At 35.1% G+C, this 25116-nt stretch overlaps 2 protein-coding genes across 2 annotated transcripts; one reads left to right on the top strand and one right to left on the bottom strand.

Annotated features, from left to right (window-relative positions):
• Window positions 1–8833: 8833 nt before the first annotated feature.
• LOC136806699 (uncharacterized) lies at window positions 8834–16053 on the top strand. The gene is made up of 6 exons (XM_067063295.1): window positions 8834–8943; window positions 9224–9432; window positions 11035–11349; window positions 11902–12045; window positions 13784–13895; window positions 14295–16053. Exons 1-6 carry the CDS (start codon window positions 8889–8891, stop codon window positions 15965–15967), a joined length of 2508 nt encoding a protein of 835 aa, XP_066919396.1. The 5' UTR covers window positions 8834–8888; the 3' UTR covers window positions 15968–16053.
• A 3857-nt stretch (window positions 16054–19910) lies between these two features.
• Window positions 19911–24991, bottom strand: LOC136806710 (uncharacterized). Its single transcript, XM_067063305.1, has 2 exons — window positions 24687–24991; window positions 19911–21957 (listed from the first exon to the last, which is right to left on the bottom strand). Exons 1-2 carry the CDS (start codon window positions 24820–24822, stop codon window positions 20036–20038), a joined length of 2058 nt encoding a protein of 685 aa, XP_066919406.1. The 5' UTR covers window positions 24823–24991; the 3' UTR covers window positions 19911–20035.
• Window positions 24992–25116: the final 125 nt, after the last annotated feature.

Genomic DNA, 25116 nt, shown 5'->3' on the forward strand with positions numbered 1-25116 from the left:
ATCTTTTGATTTTTGGTACAAAGGTGCAAAATGGTAGTGGCCAAAATGTGACGGAGCCCGATTTTCGAAAAAAAAATTTTTGGGCAAATTTGGGCCAAATAACGGCTAAAAAACGGGTTTTTTGGACTTTGTAAAAAATCGAATCATTAATTTTTTCTGATTTTTTGCATGAAAGTAGGGTACCATCATAGGTATAAGATGGCTCAAGCAGCTCAATTTTTTTATGAGATAGATGTTTTTTTTTGCTCATGAGGGCTTACTTTTAAAGAATATGTGTGTTTAGACATGAAATTTTGGTTGCATAGCGTGTTTTTATAGAAAAACTGACCAAATTCGATATTTTTTTTTAAGCACATTACAATTACTTAGGTATTAGCTTTTCTCGAGATTGGCTCTTTCATTATTTATGATTTTTTGCACAAAGATGCATAACTATAAACCGAAAAAAAATGTTTTGGGCAAATTTGGGCCAAAAAACGGCTAAAAAAAGGGTTTTTTGGACTTTGTGAAATATTGGATCATTGTTTTTTTATGATTTTTTGCATGAAAGTAGATAAAAGATGGATCAAGCAGATTTTTGTAAAAAAGAATTTTTCAGCTCAAAAAACGCATCTTTATTTATAAGAATCACTATTAATAAGCATACATCAATGTTCTTAGCCAAAATTACTCAATTTTTTGATGAGGTAGATGCTTTTTTTTGTCTTGAATATGAAAGATTATTTCAAGAAATTTTGGTTTCTAAATGTTTTTTCTATAAGAAACAACGACTAATTTTAATAGATCGTCACTATTTGTGTTCTGAATGATTGTTTAACGGTCATGCTCACGTAGATATCAATTATATTTGTTAAATGCATAACCAGGTAGGTCCATAAAAGTATCACTTATTTTTCTTTTTTTTTATTTCCAAAAAATATGAAAAGGAGACTTTTTGCAACATTGTTGGTATATTCTCCTCATCGGACAATTAAGTTTTATTAAAATAGTATCTGAATAAATAGAAAATTATTCAGCCCATTAAATTGTCATTATAAGAAAGATGGGTCGTTTTTAATGACTTGTTCTCTATTATTCTTTTCTGATGATACTACATTTGTGTTTCTATGTGCGCAAGAAAGAAAGAGAGAGAGAAAAGGTAGCAATATGTATCAGCACGTTTGTTTCTGAAGATATTGTTTGCGTTATTTTGTTGTTGTTGTTGTTGTGTTTATTTTCCTATAAATATTTTGATTATTTTGGTATTTGTTAAATTTATCATGTTAAAATTGTATTTTTTTTATGTTGATATCAAAAGAGTATCGATTTAGGAAAAGAATGTCATTTGCCAAGTCTTTATTAATCATCAATTTGGCATTCTTAACCGATTAACGAATTATGTGAAAAGAAAAGAGAAAAAAAAGACGAAAATTGAAGGAGTGATTTAAAGAAAAGACAGTTTTGTTTTTTTAATGAAAATGTAAAGTTGAAAATGAATCTACTATCAATGGAAGAAATTTGCTTGATGTTTTTCTAGTTTAAATTCTTTTTTTTTTCAGCACTCAGAAAAGAAGGGATTGTGTTGCAAGTGCTTGCTTTTTTATGGTGTGTCAACTTTGATAGTATTACAACTTTATGAAAGGTGATACTAAAACAACAATTTGTAAACAATTTGACCCATACATCCCTACTTTGATATTTTTTCTATATTACTCATACTAAATCTATTTTGGAGAAGTGTTTTTTGACATATTCTATCACCCCCTTCTCTTCAAAGAGTATTGATGTATCACTTTTTTAAATGGTATCACTATTATTTTTGATTCTTTCTCACTCTGTGCTCTCTGTCTCTATCTTTTCTTCCTTGAATTGTGTATTCATGATGTTTACGATTTTTCAATTCATGGGTGTAATACATATCAGCACTCTACTTTTTTCTTCCATTTTATCACCGACGTGTAAACTTTTTAGTCTTATTTTTGACTTTTTTAACATTTTCTCATTAATTTTTCAGCTACATGTTCTATTTTTGTGCGTGTGTAAAATTTAGTAATGCAGCTTGTCTTTACATTCAAGCTTCGTCATCCATAGTGCAATATCAATGTTTTTTGAATAGTATACTCATTGGGAATTAGTTAATAATTTAAAGAACTGTTGGTTTTTTTTTCAGCAAAAAAAAACGAAACGAAAAACGAAAATATTTAAAAAACAAAGTGATTTTATTGGTTACTGAGTGATAATTGATTGACTGATATTAGAAACTTCACACCAACAAGCAACAAAGAATTTTATTGAGCATTATTTTATTGGCTGAAGATTTTTGACCAACAAGAAAGCATTAGAAGGGCTTCATGGAATATAATTTTTTAAACGCTTTTTCATGATAGATGTAATGTGAGCAAGCTATGGAAACATGCATGTGATATTTTTATGGTTTGAAAATATTAATTTGATTTGTTTATTTGTCAACAAAATTATACCGCCTTTAACGCCAACATGAAAAGCAACGGAACCGCCCCTGGTGAACAAGGAAAAAGATTTCTTTCTACCAGTATTCCTACCTCGCCAATTCGTAGAAACACAACACCACCACCCACAGATGGTGACAATAGCACTGGTATCATTATAGGAGCAACCATAGGAGGAATAATCTTATTCATACTGATAGTCATATTATTCGTATTTTATACCAAACGTAAACGACGCCATTTGAATCGTTCACAATCTCAAGGACAACATTCTAATGATTTTACTGATCTACATATTAATGGATCCATTGAGAGTGGACAACACAATCCTGGTCTTGATGCCAGTGTACAAGGTTTGTTGATATAATGGAGAGGACAGTTTAATTGTTGAATAATGTTGTCTGATTCAGTAACACACAAAATGTTGTTCCAATCTAGCTAATAAAGTTGGTTTGGGTTTGGTTGGGTTGGGTTGGGTTGATGGCTTCGAAAGTATTGATTCATCTTGTAGCTTTATAGTACTGTAAAAGGGTGATATTTTAAAGATTTGAAATAGTGTATTAATATGATGAGCTATTTTTGTATTTAGGGAAAAATAGTGTGGGATCAGCTCTCTTCAATTTGTTTATGAATTTGATACCTTTCAATTTATACATCAATCAACATTTTAATTATAACTGATTTTTTTTCAGAGATCTACAAGGGACCAGAAAAAGCATTAGAAGCAGCAGTCATCGACGATACGCTACCAGAGACTGAAAAAGAAGGTATTATCACCCTTAAACTTCAAATGTCTGTCAAAAAGAATTATTCTCAGTAAAGTTTTGTAAGACTAAATCTCTAGATAGAAAAGAAAAGAAATACATTACATCGTTTACGATACTTTTTCTGTTAGGATCATTTCCCAGAATTCAATTTCCATTTTCAGATCATTTCACAACTTTCTAAAAGATTCTGCTATACTTTCCTAATACTTCTTAAAAATTAGGCTCTATATATTCCCAATTTTTAATCTCTTTCCTTTTTTATGCAGACTAAAATTTCTGCAACCTTGCATAACCCCTACTAACGAAAGTGGCTGTTTTAGAAGACATTTAGTAATTCTTTTTTCTAATGAAGGTTCAAAAAGGGGAAAGGGGGAACATGTAAAGATTTTAAATTTAGACCTGAAATTTATCTGAAGTGAACACTTAGAGAGAAATCTCAGAAATAAAATGTATCTCTTAGCCAAGAAGAAGCAACCTAACATAACATTGGACAATCTTGTTTTCTCTACAGAGACCAGTAAGAACCTGATCCACAATATCAGTATCAAGCTGTTGACAACGTGGAGTGATATCTACACCATGATTGATTCGGACCAATACATTCGGATGAAACAACACGTTGAAGATTCTGTAAGTTTTCTTACATTCCATGTGTTTTTTATTTCCTTTGCCCTGCTGGTTTGTCTTATTTCATTCTCTTGTATGGCAGATTTCAAGTTCAGAATTTTTTCTTTTGACGGGGGGGAGCTTTAAAAATGTGCTTGGGCTGGGGGCAATTTTTAAGAATGATCTCTGCTGATTATTAAAAAAATTTTACATTACATTCTTTTTTTATAAGAACCAGTAAATTTACATTAAGGCTCATCAGTTCTCATTGTTTTACCCTTTGAGCCTCAAATTGTTCTCGTAATTTTTAATTGTCCTTATTAAAAAAGAGTACGACCGACCTTCTTTAAAAGCCTTCTTATTCTTTTTTTGTCATATCGAGTATTTTTGAATGGAATTTTTCCAGTCAATAAAAAACAAAAGGTCGACTGTGAAAAATAAAAGGTCGACCGTGAAACAAGCTTCGAATTATAGGAAAGAATCATCTCTTTAAACATTCTTCATCGGTGAACATTATGGATAGGTGATGATTACTCATTAGAATGTTGACGTAAAAGAAAAAATTACGATTAATCAGTTTGTTAGTAATTTTGTTGTTCCTATACTACAAGACACAAGATTCATTGACATAGTGTTGGGTTTCATCTCTTGCCAAACGAGAAGACTCAGTGACTTGTCATTTTTTTAATAGTATTGCAAAATAATCAACAAGCATGATGATATTATATTCAAAGAGGAGATCATTTTCCAAATGATAGCATATCAAATTAAAATGACTCATCGCAAAGGAATTTATTATATAGTTGTCTTTTTTCAATCGAGTATTGGGAAAAAAATATTTCCAAAAGAAATCCCTCGGTAATTTCGAGTGGTTTTTTTTTCGTCTTTTACAATTTTCACGATTTTCACATGTGAGAAAGTGCTTTCAATACTTGTTCATAGTTCATACTTTCTATATAAATCGGTCGTTAATGTATGCAATTAAGTCGAACCTATTAAATGGTAATTGTATCAAAATTAACTTCATGAGTCAACTCAATGACATAATGATGTGTCTTTCATTCTAATGAAGTTCTAGCTTTCGTCACTGAGAAGTGAAACAAAACTTATAACAAGCCTCCCTTCTTGATGAGCTCTTTTTCTCTCACTTTGATGATTACGGAAACAGTTTTTATTGATTGATTTTCAAGGGAAAGCATTCGAAAGTAGTGTCATTAGACGAGAATTACGAGACTCTTGCATGTGATCATTTTTGTCATGTGTTTTTTCCCTCAATTCCATTTTCGTGTGAATTTTATAAGAACTATTTTAAAATAAAGACATCGATCCTACAAAAATCACGAGGAATGCTGTACACCAATCAAATTTCAAGCTTTAAGAGGTTTGGATTGGAGTTTAGCACCGGTTTGAATGCCATCAAATATCTTAATCTTCAACCCCAATAAACGCTAGCCCCTTTATGTAGCTTTTGGTTTGTGTATTGTTGGATAAGTGTTAAGTTTTAGAACAACAGGGTTCTTCATTGAAAAGAGAGTAAAGTTGCCAAAAAATCACATCTTACTGACCCAATGAAATGAAAGATCATGATTATGGTTTTATAAACGGACCAACGATATATGCGCCGTCTTGTTTTCTAAGGCTTTTGCCAGTAGTGGCAAATTTTTAAGCCAATGAAAAATTGTTTAAAATTTGCTACTGCTGACAAAAACCGGTGAGGTTTCTGAAGTTGGTTGCGTATCACCACCGGAATTTGGAGAACTGTTAAAGTACAAAAACATTTTGACATGGACCTAACCTAATTTTGAACAATTTTCCAAAAATTGTTGATTTCTGCAACTTCAGCTTGAAATGGTACTATGCTACTACTCTCTAAGCCTTTGCTGTGTTTGTTAGTAACAATAATATCCACAACACCAATCGCTAAGCGAAGGGTTTACAGGGTTTCAATTTATCCATTTTTTGTATGATTTAACGATTATCTGAAGTAATTTCCTTTTCTTTTTAAGATGGAGACAGTATATTCGCCATACAAAGGCTTCGAAAGTGCAACTTTACTGAAATTCAGGTATTTCTTTTCTTTGGTTCCGCATTTTATCCTTCTTTTCCGGAGCGCTGATCGTTTTCGGATACACCACGTTAGCAACAGTTTGATACCTCGTTTAAAGGATTTAAGATTCGGATTAACCCTCATATCTTAATTAAATCAGGGTGTTAATCATAATGAATTTCGATTTATAGGCTTAATGGATTTGAAATTATCGAAGACTTTCAGTTATTCTTCTTCTCTGAAAAGGAAGAAAAGGAGAATAAAATCCGGTCTTTTCAGGAGAAAATAATGGCCTTCGTGAATAATAATGCGTCCTTTGCTTACTAATTCCTATAGCTTGTACAGGCACCCATGTAAAACAAGTCTTATTGTAGTTTTAGTAAACGATTATTGTTCTCGAGAAATCTTACTTTTGTTGAGTTCGCGAATTTTTGACTATGGGAAATTGCTTTACCTTAAACCCGTTACTTTGCACTTTCTTAGAAAGGCAATCGTGCGAAGCTACCATCTGTTGGATTATGACTGAATGCCTCGAAGTCAGAATTCGTCCCTGGAGAGTCTTCGGTCAAAGAGAGTTTTCAACGAAAAAAATCTTCCAATACTGCAGAACCTTTCTTCCTTTGAAAAATAAATACTTTCTAGCCTTTTTGTAAATCTTAAAACTCGGTTATTCGAACGAAGGATTTTTTGTTATTCTTTAGTCTGTTGAGTCATAAGTTTGTGGTGATATTAATATACTAAACCGTGTTATTCTTTAAAAGATGGTGAACATTTATTTTCATTTTTTTTTCATTACTAAAATTTTTGGAGAGAAATATTTTTTCGAGTTTCTTCATCTTTATAAGGGTTTTAGTTATTTTCAAAACCAAGTCGTTGGAATTACTTGTTTTGATTTTAAGTGTTTTTTTGCGCATGATTCAACTTAAATGGGTTGGCTTTCAAGACCTGCTAGGCTTTTTTCCTTTCAGGCCATAATAACGGAAAAAGACAACCCTTTGATAAATATGTCCTCTAATTTTTCACTCCAGTTTTTTCTTAGTTTTATTCTTTCCTTTGTTGCCATAACAACATTCTAACATTACGTGACCTTTACTACTACATGTTAATGAGCTCTTACATAATTTGCAATATGTTCGACAAAGTATCTCATCATTACATCAATTATTACCGTTTTAATGACTAATACAAGCCCCCTTTATGTGACGTCCTCGCCATCAATGGTTTTGTTATTGCTGGTTTTCTGCAAAATTATGAAGCTGTGCAATCTTGATCGGTTTTCAATACGCCTTCCAACGGCCCTTAAATTTATCTATCATTTTCTTCTTTTTATTGGGCTCCTTTTTATTGGGCTGCTCCAGGAAATTTTTTAACATGGGGATGTTGAGGATATTTTGTCTGGGGGTAGTTAAAAATCTGCAAAATTTGCCTTGTTTTTAGGGGCAAAATGAATGTGTGAGGGGTCCAACTGATGCTTGTCCAGGGGATGAGATCTGATGTCTGGGGGGGGTCAAAATTCACAATTTCCGGAGGGGGGGGTAAATTTTCTAAAAATTTTATATCCTCCATCCCCCATATTCAATTTTTTTTTTGAAGTGCCCATTATTCAAGTTTAGGCGCACTTTTTGACAATTACATTTTTCTCATTCGTCAGATTTTCTCACAAACTGTAGCAAATTTTTGCTGACTTTCCCTAAAACTGCAGAATGCAGAAACAACCAAAGTGTTGCATGTGAATGTGAAATAGTCATTTTAATGAAAACATAAACAATTTTTTGTCTTGCTGAAATCAAAAGACTGTCAAACTTCACTGATATGTGACGCTGGACGGAAAGTCATGCAATGGTTACTTTCCGTCGATTCTAAAATTTTTATTTCCCGAATTTAAAACTTATCATACTCGTTCTACTTTATTAGTTAGGTAGATTTAACTTTGTACAATTTAAAGCGTTGGTTTTATGTAAAAGTTGAATACAAGTTAAGCTTTAGTAATATTGTAGTAAATACAACTATAATAAAATTGATAAAGATATTAAAAGCTCTATAATAATACCTTTAAAAGCACTATTTATTTCTTTACTACCGCTTACTATGACTTTATATCTTTGTATGATTTTATTGATATTTTTGTGTTTTGTCTAGGGAAGGAAGTGTGATAGCGGATATTCAATTGAGATTTGATGCAGGAGTCATAGAACCTCTTTTAGTATTGGAAAAGGCCATTCGAGCAGGACGATGCGCTGATTTAGAGGTTGATAAAAACTATTTCTGCATCATCACACCGAATTTAGGTGAGTGTTTTTCTGTTCCTCCTCTCTCTCTTGTTTTTTGACATTTTTGTTGTTTTGACATTTGATGAATATTTCATTCGTGAGAGCAATCAGGGAAGGATAAACTTTTTTACTAGAGCTTTCATTTTCCATAGTGTTGATCTGTCTACACCAGAGACAGAAGTATGTGGAATTTCTAACTTTCTTTCGTTCAGTTTTTAAGCCAGGCTTGAACTTTTTGTACTTTTATCACTATTTATTTCTTGATAATAATAGCAAATAGAATAGTAGAAGCTTTAAAGAGATCAATAATTTTTGTTTCTAAATTTTCTACTAGTTCTAGTAACTTTATCGTTCGTTGATTTTCAAATATTGAAATTTTGACGTTGTAAAACTGACGATAGTTAGTCACGAATAGTTTTTAAGTATTCATTATTTGTTTCCATAGAAACGATCGACGGATTCTCCAAGAAGAGGATGATTGAGAAACAACGCATCGAGTCTGGATATTACGAAGGTACTGATTTCGATGAACATCATCCCAACAAACTATCTCTTAAACAACGGAATGGTCATTCCACTAAAAGCACAGAATCAAAGGAATCGATGACTTCAGAAATGGGGTCTTCTTATGTCTCGTCCACAAATATTTCCATCTATTCTGGAGCTGAAGAGGGGCCATGACACGATACAAGGACATAAGAAGAAGACTGGTTTGCTCCCACATTTTACTAAACATTACGGCAGCCGAAAAATGGACGGTGGTGGTAACAGCTTAAAAGGAAAGTCGAATAACGGATTACAAATGGGTGAGTAGTCTACACTTTTTCACAATCAGGGCAAATAATTTGAAGGAAATGGAGCTTTTGATGAGCTTATTTCTTTTGCTCAGAGTGTAAACTCTTTTTAAGCACGAATCAGCCTATTATGTAGATTGTTTTTTGGTTATCCTGTCCTAATATACCGATACAAATTGTAAGTTTTGCGTGAACAATATGTTCATAGAAACAAATTTATTCATTATCGCATTGTTGTCCAATGTTAAATAACCAGTTTTTTAAGTTCATACTTAACTTTCTCATTTGCCAGGTGTGCCACACATCGCATTGTTTGATTTCCAACCGCAAGATTATCGCGAGTTGAAACTCACCCGAGGCGAATTGGTCGAAGTGACGTCAGTCGATTCAGGGGGTTGGGCCAAAGCAGTAAACAAAGAGAAAAAGTTTGGATGGGTACCGCAGAACTTCATCTCGCCTATTGAGCCGAAGAAATATCAAGAAATCAAAATGAAGACAGAGGTATAGGCCTAATCTCATTAGATTTTTACATATCATACAATTGAAAATCTCTAGTTTGACGTTCTTCTATTCGATACGATCCATTGTTCGATAGTATTGAAAGTCGATTTAGATAGCGTTACCTGTACATGTGTACGCATATATACTTCGATTGACAAGAGAAATGTCCAGTTGACGATTTCAAATAGGTAGTCTGAATCGCAGACCTCTCTAGCACGGAAAATGAAGCATTTTGTACGAAATTTCGATCTTTTATCTCCACTGACTGTCATTAAATTGCACGATACAGTGTTAAATAGGTCTCACTAAGCGTAAAAATTCTTCAAATATAATTCTGACGTCATTCTGAAACAAATTTCTGTTACCGCTCATCGTGGAGACAATTTTTGTTTTCAATTATGTGAGATAAATTTGTCAACAAAATTGATTTATGAATTTTCATAGTTGAACAAGACATTGTACTCGAGGTAAAAGTTAATTTTACGGTGCGCTCGATGTTGCTATTAATCATTGTATTTTAATAAAAAATTCGGAAATTACTTGATGAGGATTTAGTTTCCACTCTGCGATAGGAAGTTTCTTTCGCAATGCTTTTCTTCTCTCAAATCCTTCGTACACCGTACTCATTGCCTAGTCTGTCTCCTTTTTGTGTCATTAGCGATATATGATGACTACTCATGATGTCTCTAGCGGACATTTTTGAAAATTTCCTTTACATTACAATCTTTTGCCATCCTGTTTGTTTTTTTCTAGCGAAATAGCTTACTAGCTTTAGAAAATAGCTTACTAGCTTATCTTTACAGAGAGGTTCTGCATAACACCAATCAAGTCTTCAATTCAATTTTTACACACAAACTCTGAGATCATTCTTCTTAAGATATATCGAGACCTATGATTGGGAATGATTGTGCCATTAAAGTCATTTTATAGAACGTTGATAAATGATTTGTTGTTTTTTGACGTGTAGACGCAAAATTTTACTGTTCTCAAAAAACGTCAGCGATGCATTTTGTACAGTACAATGTGGTCAACGAAATTGCTATGATAATTAATATGTTTCCACATGCAATTTGAGCGGTGGTCTTCTTTTATAATGAGCTGCATTCAGTGGTTAAGGTATTGAACTATCCGCAAAAAATAAAATAACATATACGGGAAACCATTATCTTATATATTCCTGTCTATTTCTCTGATGTTTGGTTTCCAAGCCACCTGTTTTGGATTAAGACCTTGGAAAAGGAAATTGGTTTTTATATCCAAGCAATATTTTGCGGTATCCTACTAATTGATTTTGATTTGTACGTGATTCTAGGCTCTACACGAAACCTTGATGCGTTTGAATCAAAATACGTTGTCCTTTTGTCTTTGATATAAATTTTGATTTCTATCGTTCAAAACTTTCCCTTACGTAAGGATGTGAGTCAGATTGTCTTTAGTTTGACTTTTTTATGGTCGATGATTACCTGCGGTGCTCTTAAAGCTTTGAAACCTGTAAAACCTAACGGGTTTATCTTTCTTCACTCGATTATAGCTTCAATTTACTTTGATAGAACCGTTAGGCATAAACATGAGCCTCAAAAAGAACTAACCTTTGTTTTATAGGCTATCCACACATTAGCTGGATTGGATGTAGCTCTTGGAGCAGACGAGGAGGAGGAGTGTTATCATGTACCGCACTCCATCCCAAAGCCTCTTCATCATAAAAGCGATTCTGATTGTAGCGAAGAGATCAGTCAGCTCTTCATCACCATCTATCCTTTCGAACCAAACCAAATTGAAACGGAGTCAACGTCAAACGAATTGAAATTAGAAGTTGGTGATTTGATAGATGTTTTGAAGACCAATGAGACTGGTTGGTGGAAAGGACGCTGTTTGAGAACGGAAGACGAAGGCTGGTTCCCTTCTTCATACGTAAAGGTATAGTTGAGTCCCTCTAATTCGATCTTCAAGGGACTTCGATCTTCAAGATTTTTCTTCGGATTAGAGAAATATTCGAATTCGAGAAAGTATTTTGTACTGATTTATAACTGAGGGAACAAATATTTTAGTTCGAATTACGGAAAGATTCGAATAATCGAGATTCGAATTAAAGAGAGTTGACTGTAAATGGAAATTCTCCTTTTTGTCACGAAGAACGCCTCTTCTAGTTTGAATCACAGGCCTCTATACTTCCTACATAAGACACTTTTTGCTGGAAGATGAGCAGAAAACTAGCCTCTTACATACATCTCGGATTGGAAAAACTGATTATCATATCTGCAATCTCATAAGCACGCGCTTTTTAAGGTTTCCCCACCCTAGGTCGATGTTAGTAAGTAAACTCCTTTTACGTAGTCGTCTTAAAAGTATTTCTTAGGTACCTTTCTATGGAAAGGTCGATCACTTATTTTAACCGTTGCAGTATAGCCTGATAATGTCAGTTTAGCCGTATCTGCGTTCTCTAAACAGTTATGTTTATTTATCCAACAGCCGTACATGCCAGAGGTGATCGAAGAAGAGAAGAGCATCGCTCTTTCAGATACTGAAGTCATTCGGCGTGCAGCTGAATCGTCCATCTTGAAAACCAAACCTATTGATGGCTATTCAAGTGATAATGGAGAAGTCCGAACAAAGGTTAATATTGTTTTCTTTATTTTTTACTATGAATTGAAAATTGTACTACCTTAAGCCAAAATACTTCTTTAGTTTGATTTACAGATCTATACAAAGACACATATAGTATAAGAAGTTCAATTCGTTGAGAATTCCAGCAACCAAAAAATTATCTCGGTGAAAACCTTTGTTTTCTACATGGCTTTCTGGGATAAGTGATCTTGTTTTTGACAATGAACTTTTGACTGGCTGATGACTTCTGTCGAAAGTTCTAGCCTGCCCTTCATCTTATATTGACTCAGAAGTAGTTTCATCAGTTGATATAATAGAATAAGAATTTCAGTTATTTAACCTATGGTAGTTGTCCTTATTTTACTGTAGACTAAGTCATGAGGAGGCTCACAGAGAGAAACAATAAACAGAACACAGTTTCTTGATTTTACAAGAATGAAACTTTACCCTATATTTTGGGCTTCTCTTAAAACAATTTAAAAATACACTTACATCGTTATATCTTTGCTTCGTGTAAAATTTACGATGCTTCTTAATTAAACTTTTTACACTCTCTGAATAATTTTCCTATATTTTTAAAATCTTATATCACTCTTACATACAATTCATAATAAGTATTAATAACAATACACACAAAGAAAATAGCTGAGGCCTAACAAAAGGGGAGGCAAGTAAGGGGTGTAGGAACGGGGATGGAATTTGGACAGAACCAACAACAACAGGTGGTCGACACTAAGCAAGCTTATGGTCGACCAAATGTCAGTGAGCGCTGACGGAACTGTCATGGATAGAAGGGGACTATTCTGGGGTTTATGTCCAGTGGCGTTGTGGCAGGGGGGGGCCGGGGGGGCCATGGCCCCCCCAGCGGAGCTTTTTTGAAGGGGCGCCGAAGAGCAAGGGGCGCCAAAAGAGATTTTTTTAAACGCCCCAATCTTAAAAATCATACTTTATGCACCTTAATTTTATTAAGATAGTTTTAAAATACTTGCGATTTTCTTTCGCTCGCTTCGCTCGCAATACAGCTAATTGGTAATTTCTTTGCAATCTAGCTAAAATTTACAAGTTTTCTTGTGTACAACATAGCATTATTAAATGAAAATCTAACTTGATGACAACAATATTGAAATCATAAATCATAATTTTTTTCGCTCACTTCGCTCGCATTACACATTGTTTCTTTAATTTGTCAAATTTGTCTATTTTTATTTTGTGATTTAGGGTATCTTGTTAGTCGATTTTCAAAATTTTCTAGTCCGGCCCAACCATGGTGGGGCCTGTTTTTCCATTTTTCCATTCATCAAAGATATTTAAACTAAATATTTCCTTCCTCATTATGCCTAGGCAAATGAATAAGTAAAAGCCTAGAAACTAGTGGGTGGGGGCACCACTTTGAAAAATTGGGGGGAGGGGGCGCCATTTAAAAAAAATTGACTTTGGTCCCTCCAGAAAAATCTTCCCACAACGCCACTGTTTATGTCATCGGTGTCAGGGATTTATGGAAGTTAGAATTTAAAATAGCACAACATGAAATTCTTTATGGTAGGTTACATCATAACCATGTTTAGCTGTTAGAATAGTAAAGTAAGGCAAGAAAGTCTATAAGGGAAGGCCTAAAAGAATTGTATCCTAACTCCAGATATCGAAGATATTACGACACTTCCCATTTATTTTCTGGTGCCTACAGCAGCTACACATAGTCAGAGCTTTTTATCTTCTTTCCTCTGATTGAGATTCTTTGTTATTTTAGATGCTCCGTGAGAATAGTACAACTTCCAAAGATGTGGAAGATTCTAACAACGCTGAAGCCGCACCAGATATTACCGCCAAGAAAGAGTCTGTCATCCTGAGACCAAAGAAAGGTGAGCAACTAGCGATTTTTAATTAATTTGAAGTCTGTCTCAATATAATCTGCACCGGAAACGAAAAAGTCCTTAACTTTTGATAGAATTCGAATTAGATTATGGTATTCATGATATGCACCACTGGAGAGCCTTCCAAGAATTTTCAAAAATTTCCACCCAATACGTCATTTAAACAATAGAAAATGTGACGTATTGGGTGGAAAATTTTAAAAGTTCTCGTAAGACTCCAGTGGTGCATATCATGAATTAGTGGTAATGTTGAAAAGATTTGCTTTTGTGAATTATCAAACGCAAGTTTTACTTTGAAAACTCTATTTCAAGGGGATTTGACACAGAGTTCCACATTAAGAGTCTTCATTTGTTTTATAACAACGTCTATTGATTAATTGTCCTTAGGTTCACCAAAAGAACGAGCAGTGTCACTTTACATCGATACAGAAATGCCAACAACCAAGATACAATCACCTGCGCCCTTAACGCCTCCGCCAAGACTTTCAAACCATCGAGATCACGGAACTGAGAAAGCGTTTGCAGTGCCACCCTCCAAACCAGTACCGCCCCCGCCTCGCCAAAAACACATCGAAAAAGAATACAGTCATTTAGTGGCGTCTGGGCGACTCGGTTCACAGGACAGTTTAAAAACGGTTTCAACGGAATGCTTAGCTTCTCTTGGAGGACGTTCACCACGCAAACGTGGGTCTGATCGAAGACGGAATTCTGAAGAAATTAGTAAAACAAATATCGATGACGTCGTTAGGAGATACCAAGACCCTGCTAAGTTGAACCGTATCCGACCGAAGTCATTCCAAGCACCAGAAACACCCAAGAGTTCCTTTTTATCACTAGTTACTAAAATGCATCAACAATCAAGTATCAAATCTGCTTTATCTTTACCTTCGTTAGTTGGTGATCAAATGAAATTGAGTCCCGATGATGATCGACCGTTCCTGGATCCAATCCCGCGCAAAGCTAAAAGTCGTTCATTTGTTGGTTCGAATGCTACCATTGGCTTGTTTTCTGAACGAAATTGTAGTTCAATGAAAGACTTATCACAAGCAGGAACAATCGAATCAAATTGGTTACAACGACATCATTTGAAACAAAGTAGCTTGACTGATATTAGCCGGGATTCCATGCGTTCAGCCTCTGCAACGTCCCTTTCATCATCTACCAATGATCTGAACGTGATGAAAAAACCTCTCCCTCCTGAACCAAATGAAAGCGAGGCTGACGAACTAAGATCGAGTCTCACATCCAAATCGTTTCAAGGGATGGGTTTATCCCATCATGGACTGGGACCAAACTCTATGATGTCTCAGCTGTTACGACCTCCACTGATCAGTCAGAAACCAGTAGCCCCTCCACGATCCTCGTCCAAGAACAACAATGCTAAAAAATTAATCGAAGAACAGAGATCGCGACAAGGAGGTAGTGGTTTACTATCAGAACATTACAGTAGAGCTCCTTTCGTTTACGGCAGATTACGACAGCATATCAGTTTCGAGAGTATAAACGAGGAGAGCGAACAAGCGAGTACACCGAAAGACGAAACTGTAAAACTTCCCGGTGATCATGATCACCGGAGAAGCCGGTCAGAACCTCATGAACGTATTTTACAAAACGAAGCTCGTAGTTTCACTTTATCCGGTCGTAAATTAACAGAAACTGAAATTTCATCGCCGGTTTCTGAACAGCCCGAATCGAATAAAACCCTCCGCCCAACGTCAATTGAGGACAGTGATTCACGTATACAGGTAGCATGTGATGAACGTGGCGTCAGGACTTTAACGTACGACAGTCGTGTGTCATCCCTACAAAGTTTGACGTCAGTCGGTTCTTCTATACGATCGACGGTGTCGTCTAAACACGAGCAGCAAAACCTTCGTAGGGCCATCATGAACGTTCATGGTCAAGGAGCATACGATTTATCGTATAAAGTAGGAGCAATTGTATACGAATGTCGCCCTAAGAATAAAAACGGTCTGTGTTATGGTATTTTAGACGATTCTACGGAAGGCTGGTATCCTGCCGAATCTGTTGAGCCCTTTTATATGGATCAACAATTGTAGTTGAGAATTTATTATTGAAAAAATCAATCTCATATTGAGATTACTAGTTTTATTTAGTGTTTTAGGGATAATCTTACTATTAGTAAAAAAAAACTTATTACATCCATGTCCGACAAAATATGTGTTTACCTAAGGGTCGCCAATCACCTTGTTGAGGGAATTTAACCTAAAATTCTTTCAAGCTTGTTTTTGAAAATTCTCTGAACAAACGAAGCAAGTAATATTTTTACTGGTCTATCAAAAACATTTTAACACACTTAGGTTTTATTTGTGCTGGTTTTCTGATTCGGATATTCCATGAGCTTTGTAGATGATTTTTTGGTGTTTTGCTTCGTATTCAGCGGGCTGATTACGAGCTTCATATTATCATCTGTTTAATGATATTTTTTTCTTGATCTTGGTTATCAGGAATCTGGAGTTTTAAAGAAACTTTTCTTAGTATTAGGTAAAGTACATTTTTAGTACCAGTATTTTTTTCGATTTCAGGACTACCTTCGAGCAAAATTAATAGTTTTTTTTTAAAGGTTTTGTATTTTTTTGGTGTTGTGTCATATATATCCCCTTGCCTCTATTTTTCATATAATCATGCTTTTATAGTTAAAAATTATATTAATCCTCAGACATATTTTTCTTTCTTTTTGTAAATCCAAAACATAAATACTATTTTTATTCAATTTATTACAATGTATATATATTTTAGTGCTATCATTTTTTAAAACACGTTTATTGGTGACTTTCCAGACCCAAAAGCTATTTTGATTATTTGTATCCGATTCTGTAAGAGGGGCGATGCTCGATCCGAAAACCATTACATTAAGTCTGTTCCCAAAAAAAGTTTTGCAGTTCGCACATTTTGATATATTGCTCTCGAAGGAGATAAGATTATGTCTGACTTCTCCTTACAGAGGATGCCCAATTATGTATTGAGTGGTCTAGGAGTCGTCTCGTTTATACTGCCTGCCAGCTTGTAAGACATTAATGTCAATATTGACACACAGAGAAGTGCGCTAATCCAGCGTGGACCACTAGGGAAGGCCAGTATCATATCACATCCGATATGTATTGTAGAATTGATACCTAACACAGTCAAAGACAAGTTTCTTGAGTTTCTGTCCACTGAATTTCCCTCAAATGACATGGGTTGGCCCGGGCGAAGGTACATTCACTTAGCAGGTGAATAACAACACCGAGTTGGAATCGAACCCCTGACCCCTGGACGTCAGTCAAGATCACTACTACATTACTGAACCTCTAAAGGAAGGAAATAAGATATAACGAAAAGTATAATAAATACAGGACACTTCTTAAGCATAATTTTAAGCGAATTGATTAAACGCTTTAATCTAAAATTAAATAGTTAAATCTAAAAAGTAAAAAAAATAATGATTTTTTCTTCTAGAGTAGACTCCATAAATCTTGAATTTAGATTCAAATTATTTTAACGAATTCGTCTAACTCCCCAAATTAGGTTCCTGCCAAAGCTTCTTCCTGTTAGCTAACAAAGGTATTCATTCCCCAAATTTGTACCAGTTCTTATAAAACCAGTGTTGGCTATTTAACAATCGCCTAGTTAAATGTTTACAGCCAGCTACCAAATTAAATTCCAATCTTGTGATAAAATTCTGAAAAGTTTCAACCCAATCAAGAAATATTTCTCATTCAAAGTTATTTTGTTCGTGTGAAAAATTTCATCTTTATCTTGATTCGCGAAAAAGATTTTTTCGGCATATTCGCGAAGCGAAAGTGAATGTCGTAAATTTTGCGATTTTTCGACCTCGTGAACGTTGGTACGCCTGAAAGTAATGTTCAATTAAAATCTCGAGAAAAGAAAACGACTAAAAAACCGAACCAAAAAATATTTTCATCGAAAATCGGGCTCCGTCGCATCAGAGAGCTTTCTTTCTTAAAGTGTGTTCAATCATTCAAATTGATTGTGAATTATTGTCTAGGTGCGGGTAGAACCTTGAAAGCCTTGAAAAATGAGTCTTAAGACCTTGAAAAGCACTTCATCCTTTTTGTTCTATTTATCTTGTACATGTTTTTTTCTTTATAAGCATTGCGCTTATAAGCATAACTAGGCTCATATGGCAAAAATTTAAGTATCTGCTAAACATTACCTTGAGCCTTCATGCTCAGAGTTAGTTTCTTTTTGACTGGAATTTTAGGGATTTTCGAAATTTCTCTAAAATTTTGCTTAGGATATAAGCATCCTTCAAAGCATTTTCAGCTTTGTAAATCTCTCGATCTAAGCAATTCCGAGCCTTTTTTGGATTTTTGTATGCTTATAGAAAAAACATGTACTTTATTCATAATAGGGCAGTGACTGAAGACTAGCTTTTCCACGATTTCTACTAGCATTCTAAAATGCTGAAAAAAATCCACCCTTTGGCATGGTCGTAAAACAGATTCTGAAATCTGAAAATACAATGCTTTTGGAAAGAAATCTCATGAAAAGGGTATACTTACCTTGAAACCTTTTTCATAGAGCAAATGAGCAAATCCCTAAGAAAAACTGATGAACATGCAAACGAACGAATGAACAAATGAATAAAGGTTGATTTGTACCTCTAGGTACCTTAAGGGTACTAATTTTCGCGGTAACTTATTTTCGCGAGACAATTTTTTCGCGAAATAATTTAATTTTCGCGGGACTTATTTTCGCGAAGACGGGAATTCTAAATTTTCGCGAGGATTAAATTTCGCGAATCAGCCCCTTTTTAACCGAATTTCTTTCATTTTCCTAGGGGTTCAGGCAAAAATCATGATTTTAAATTTTTCGCGAGGATTATATTTTGCGAATTTCGCGAATCCACAGGTTTTTAAAATTTTCGCGGGGATTATATTTCGCGAATTTCGGAAAAACTCGCGAAATTCGCGAAATATAATCCCCGCGAAAATTAATACCCTTAAGGTAACTCCGAAACATTAATTACTTTAGGCGTACAAACTGCTAGGGGGAAATTTGTAAAATCGCTCGATTTTTTTAGTCAAAGCACTTATTGCTATACATTTTTGGAAAGCTAAGGGGTAGGGGAATCAAAATAACTTGGGTGTCAATTTCGTTTTTCGGACACTTTGGTGTGATTTTCGGACAAAGACGACGGTCTCAGGCAAAAATCATAGGGTGAAAAATTAATGAAAATTTTAGCTTGAGAAAACGGAGACCTGTTATATATTTTTGGAAAGCTCTCAAAAAATTAAGATTAGTGATATATTGCGAGTATAGGTGATTTCTTTACCTAACTCGAGATATTGAGCTTACGAAAGCGCAAAAACTGGACAAAACTGCTGTTTCTGGCTGAAAAACACCGAAAAACACTGTTTTTAGGATTAATATCTCAAGTTAGGTAAAGAAATCACTTATACTCGCAATATATCACTAATCTTAATTTTTTGAGAGCTTTCCAAAAATATACAACAGGTCTCCGTTTTCTCGAGCTAAAATTTTCATCAATTTTTCGACTATGATTTTTGCCTGAGACCGTCGTATTTGTCCGAAAATCACACCGATTTTCGCGATTTTTAGCCTTTTTCGAGAAAGTAAATGTTATTGAAAATTCTTAACAGGGCAATTCGTGAAAGCTTATGCTCGCGAAAAATTCAAAAAAATGGGAAATCTATGAAACCGCGAAATCGTAATAAATATCAAATTCGCAAATTTTCGACCTCGCGAAAGTTTCTGCTCGCGAAAGTTTGTACGCCTAAAGTATTTCAAATCAGACGTTAACTGATTCTTTTCGTTCAGACTGGTCAAAACAGGTTTTAAAAAAGAAGATCGCAAACGAGTTCATTTTTAAGGCAAATTTTTGGAAGATTTGAGCATTCCCTTTATATTCTAAAAACCTTTATCGTCCTTGAGTAAAACCACAAATAACTTTTTGATAGGACATTTTTAAGTTATTTAAAAGAATGCAGATACCATAAAAGAAGGAAATTTGTGTTGTTTGATTAGATGAATTCTGAAGTCGTTCGTCATTATTGAAACTGATTATATTGATCAAAAGAAAGTAAAAATTATGGTACAAGAAAATTAAAGTCTTATAAAATTTTTAGTTATCTCAACAAGATTTACATGTTCAAACCGACAGCAGCCATTTGCATAAGTTGTATTTGTCCTTCATCAAGGGTTGTTTGCAAAAGTTGTTGGGCTTCCTCAGAGTTAGGATCGACTTCCACCGCTTCTACCGTCTCATGTTCACGCTCAACGTCGCTTTCGGTCGCCGTTATAATATCTGCACTTTGAATGGATAACTCTTCGCCTGTCAGATCATCTTTGGTACGTTTTATTTGAATAGTGTTGACAGGCTCCATGCTGTTCTCGCGCTTCAGTTTTTTAATGGCTTTAATGGTTTCACCAGCTTTCAAACCACGTTGGGGTTGATATTTACGCAGATCATCCTCGATATTGATCCCCAAACTCATTTTGACGGCTAAAACATGAGCGCACAGTCCGCTCCTCATATCCTCACACGAGCATGAGATCTTTGGGAATAACTTGACTTCGTAATACGTGACAGGGTTAGCTTTGATCGTAAAAGTTTGTTGTTTACTGTTCATCGTAATAGCACCGGCTTTGACAAGTTGAGTTGCCGTTTGTTGTAGGTTAGCTTTCAATTCTGAATTTGTGCTGTCCTCTTTCAAAATACCCTCAGCGATCAAAGCTCGTTTGTTTTGAATATAGAACAAAATCTGATCGGGTGGACAAGGAGTGGTGGGTTGCGTAAACTCGGATACAGATCTTTGGAGTGGTTGGAATTCCGTGCGCACTGTGTACGGGCCGACTCCACAGTAACTCTTCCAAATCTCACTATGCAACCAACGTTGTAACAAGCATAACGATAGGACAGTCGAATGAACTGGTGTGTTTCCAGAGATCTTCAACTGACGAATAACGACCTCCATTCCTTCATTGCTTTTATCCGTGACGCCAGTATACGGATTATAAACATTCCATTTCTCCAACGCCCATCTACCTAAACGATCGTTGACAACTTCGTGGATTTCCTTCATGTAATACTCTTCAAAGAAACCGTGCCAACGAGTTTTGCATTCCGCTAAAGCTTCTTCGTAAATTTCTTTAGATTTCCTTGAGAAGAGCTGTCGAAGATCTTCGATGTAAACCGTCACCTCTTGTTGGCTGGCCCCATTAGCGTATAACCATGCTTTGGTGTTGGCGATAACATCCTTCCATGAAAACAACGTGTGCATGTTTGGGAAAACAGTGCTGACTGCCGAAAATTTGTTTGGGTCAAGATTGAGAACCACCGGGTTTGAACTTGCAGCAAGGCTTGGTACCATTTGAGAAAGGATTCTACACATTTCTTGGTGAGCCAAACCACAGCTTTTCTCGTGAATGACAAAATGTGAGGGTATGGTTGGACGTTCTAAAAATGCTGGGTGGGTGTATAAGAATGTTGAGACGATGTATTCGCCCAACTCGTACGAATTACTATAGGAAAACAACGGGCGGGGCTCTTGATTCAACTTCAAAATGTTTTCTAAGTCGTCGGATATTTCCCTCATGCCAAAGACGATGATGAGGTCAGGATAGTGAGAGATAAGTTTGACATAAGAGCCCAGACCGTAAGATAAACGATGAAGTTCTTGAAAGTCGTCTTTGGATAAAATACATTTCTTAATGTTCTTAGGTTTCACTGCTCTATGGACTGTTAATTTTTTATCAGTGCCATCAAATTTGGAGTATTGATGTTCATTAGAGACGTTTCCACCAGCACCATTTTCGAAACCTTTCACGTCTTTTCCTTTTGTGTCTCTTGTGGCAGCAATGGAGTGATCACCAAAATAATGGACTACAACAGGTATACGTTCGCGATCATCGTTGATTAGTTGGTAAACGTTCTTGTGAAATTTGGAAACTTTGCCATTACTCATGTAAGCAGCATAGTATCGTTTTTGAACCAAAGGACTTTTTCCTGGGACAAGTTTTGGTCCATAGTGACACCATCTGTAGCCATCGTTCTTCCAAGCATCTAGAAATAAAAACAACAGATCAAATTGGTTGAGCATCCTCAGTCTGGACAGGTCTGGAATACCTGAAAATTGACCATAAGACTAATTAGGGAAGATAAAAATGTGATGTCTAAAATTTGCGAAAGTAACAGAAAGTAAATGTTTTGGAAAATTCTTGAAGGGACCTTTTGCAACTGTTTGCAAAAAAACTTAAAATTTCAATGTAAGATTTAAGTCACTTTTTAGTCTGCCCCATAAGCCAAAAGACAAAAGTTTAAATACAATTTGAGTAAACGTCCCTCTAAGCCATTTTTTTGTGTGAAAAATTTCATCTTTATGTCTTGATTCACGAAGTTTTCAAAAGATTTTATTGTCAAATCTGCAAAAATAAATGTCCTAAATTTTGCAATTTTTAGACCTCCCAGAAGTTTGTGCTCACAAAGGTTTAAAATCTTCAAGTATTTGTTTCATAAAGAAACAACCAAAATACATCAGCATCAGGCAATATCATTGAAAGCAAAAATTTTGCAAAAGATTTGGGAATCGATTGCTTGTTTAAAGAACAAACAATTTCAACCATTCAAAAAGCAAAAAACTTCATGGATATTAATTAGGAAGCTTTTTCAATGCAGTCATTTGAATGTATGACTACACTCTACAAATCGTTGGTAATACCAATTTTAGAATATTGCTCCGTTTTATGGAGTCCAAATACTGTTGCTGTTGGTCTTATTCAGAGACTTGAAGACATTCAAAAATCCTTTCTAAGATGGGTAAAAGGTACCTCAAACAATTATTGAGAGTGTCTCAAGCAGTCCAAAATATATTCCCTTCAAAGGAGAAGGGAACGCTATCACATCATCTATGTTTGGAAGGTGTTAGAAGGGATAATACCTAACGTGAATAGCAGTATAAAAGCTTATGAAATCCTCGGCTCAGCCTGTTTATCTCCAAGAATCAGATATCCAAGCTTAGAGATTACACTCTTTCTGTACAAGGTGCAAAACTATTCAATGCAATGCCAAAGAGCATGCAAAACTTAAAAACACTTCAACTGAAAAATTTAAAAATACTCGCCTGTTTCACTTTTGATCCCGGATGAACCCCAAATTCATGGATATACTGGGTGCAGGAGAACTAATTCAAATTCAATACTTGACATGAAAAATATCTGCGGAGATTCTTTTCTCTCAAGAGATTGATCAAACAGATGCGTGGTTCACCAAGAATTATACCTGAGCACTTCGGCCGAACACCTACACAAGTAACACATTAAACTGTTGATAAGAATCTGACAATCCAAAAGTTTCTTTGATCTGATGGTCACAAGTAAGTGCAGCGATAAAATAAGCTATTTGGTTGTTTAGTCTGAAAAGGTAGGCCTTCTGAAAATGGACTCTCAGCTCTCACTTGCTAGGTATACAGATTCAGATACCAAGACAGGTTCTCATGTTATATCTGACAGGGTCAAACTCAAGGGGCACAACCCCATTGGCCTTCAAGGTCAGTGTCCCCCATCCTAGACAAGTAAGCAGAATCTTATATATATATATGGCTTTCGTGATACGTCATTTGCTTACTCACACGTGAATTACCACCTGATTTTTTGGAGGCAAAGAGACCATAGCATTAGCTGGAGGCAAGCAGATTTGTTGTTTTGACGTCTGTCAAAATTGAAGTCTCTGGTAGGACTTTTGAAAAGAAGTTTTAGTATATTTTCTCAGAGGTATATATATTATATATAGACTTACCACCATTCAAATTTCGAAGAGATATGACTGGTACAGTAGTTATCAAAAATTTGATTGATATTCACTCGCCTCAATACCGTGAGTGGTCCTAAATCCGACAGCCCTGCCTAAATCCGATGGGGTCTTTCAAAGATACAAACTAAAATAAAAACAAACCTTTCGCTGTGACGCAACGAAGATACCAAAGTGTCAACTAAACTGAGAAATCTGATACACTGAACCAATCTGCCAATTGAACCACCAAATAACAATAATTGCTTTTATACAAAAGTGTCCGAATTGTTAACGTTAAACACGAGCAACGGATTCAGAGTACCGTAACTTGGTCTAATCTCGACATCTGTCTTCTAATTTCGACACCCTTCTTTAGAGATAGGAATAATATGAAACTTGGAATCGGTGATTGAAAAAGAATTATTCATCTCTTACCACTAAGCAAAGAAAAATAGTTTTGATCTTTCTACTATTTTCAGCTCTAGAAAAGGGTGTCGAATTTAGACGAGGGATGTCGACATTAGACCAAGTTACGGTAATAGAGGTATATAATTATTTTTACAACTCACACGTTTTTGATCTCATTAATTGACATCTTGACATTATAGTCATATTGTTAGATGTTTTGTTTCAAGAGTTCTTGCAGGCAATAGTTTATTGTTCAACTTGGAGAGGGAATGTTTGTAAACATAGAATTTTTTTTCATAACAGTTATTTGGGGGGTCGGATTTAGGCAGGGCTGTCGGATTTAGAACCACTCACGGTATAAATCTTATATTTTTTTGTCTCCAATAATCAAGCACGATCGCCCGCCTAAATCAGTCCGCCCGTACAAAATCAAAACATTGAAACCTGTCTATAAATGTTAGACTGGAAGGTTTAATCTTAGTCAAAACAATGTTAGTATAAAGATTGTAAAACTAATGACTACAAATGAGATAAATTTGTTATTTTAACATATCTATTAAAATAAATGAATAATATTATATAAAAAAATTGTTTACCATCATCTTTTTGAGCAGGTATCAGCAAATATGTGTCTCCTCCTTTTGGGTTCTCTGGAACTTTATTTATCACTTTGTATTGGTCAGTGTTATTCAAGATTTCTATGCTGTCTCGAGCTTCAAGGTTTGGTTGCATCTAAGAATTACTGAATCAGAATCTGGTTGATTTACAGGAACATTGTGATTGTTCAGGTCTTCAGCAGTTCCTGCAACAGCAATTGAGCTGTCTATTGAATTTGTAGCCATACTTTTATTCTACTGACTGACCAGAATGGCAAGCACCAAAAATGAAGACCGCCGAAAACGTTGCCGAATCTGCTGAAAGGAAAAAAATCGAATGCTTCTAAAACGGGGGTAAATTTTGATTCATACGCTGAACAAAATGGATGACTAAAACTCAAATAAAGACTTTAAACCAAAGATGCATCAT

Source organism: Clytia hemisphaerica, unplaced genomic scaffold, assembly GCF_902728285.1.
Source record: "Clytia hemisphaerica strain Z4C2 unplaced genomic scaffold, Clytia hemisphaerica genome assembly, whole genome shotgun sequence".
Classification (NCBI taxonomy): Eukaryota; Metazoa; Cnidaria; class Hydrozoa; order Leptothecata; family Clytiidae; genus Clytia; species Clytia hemisphaerica.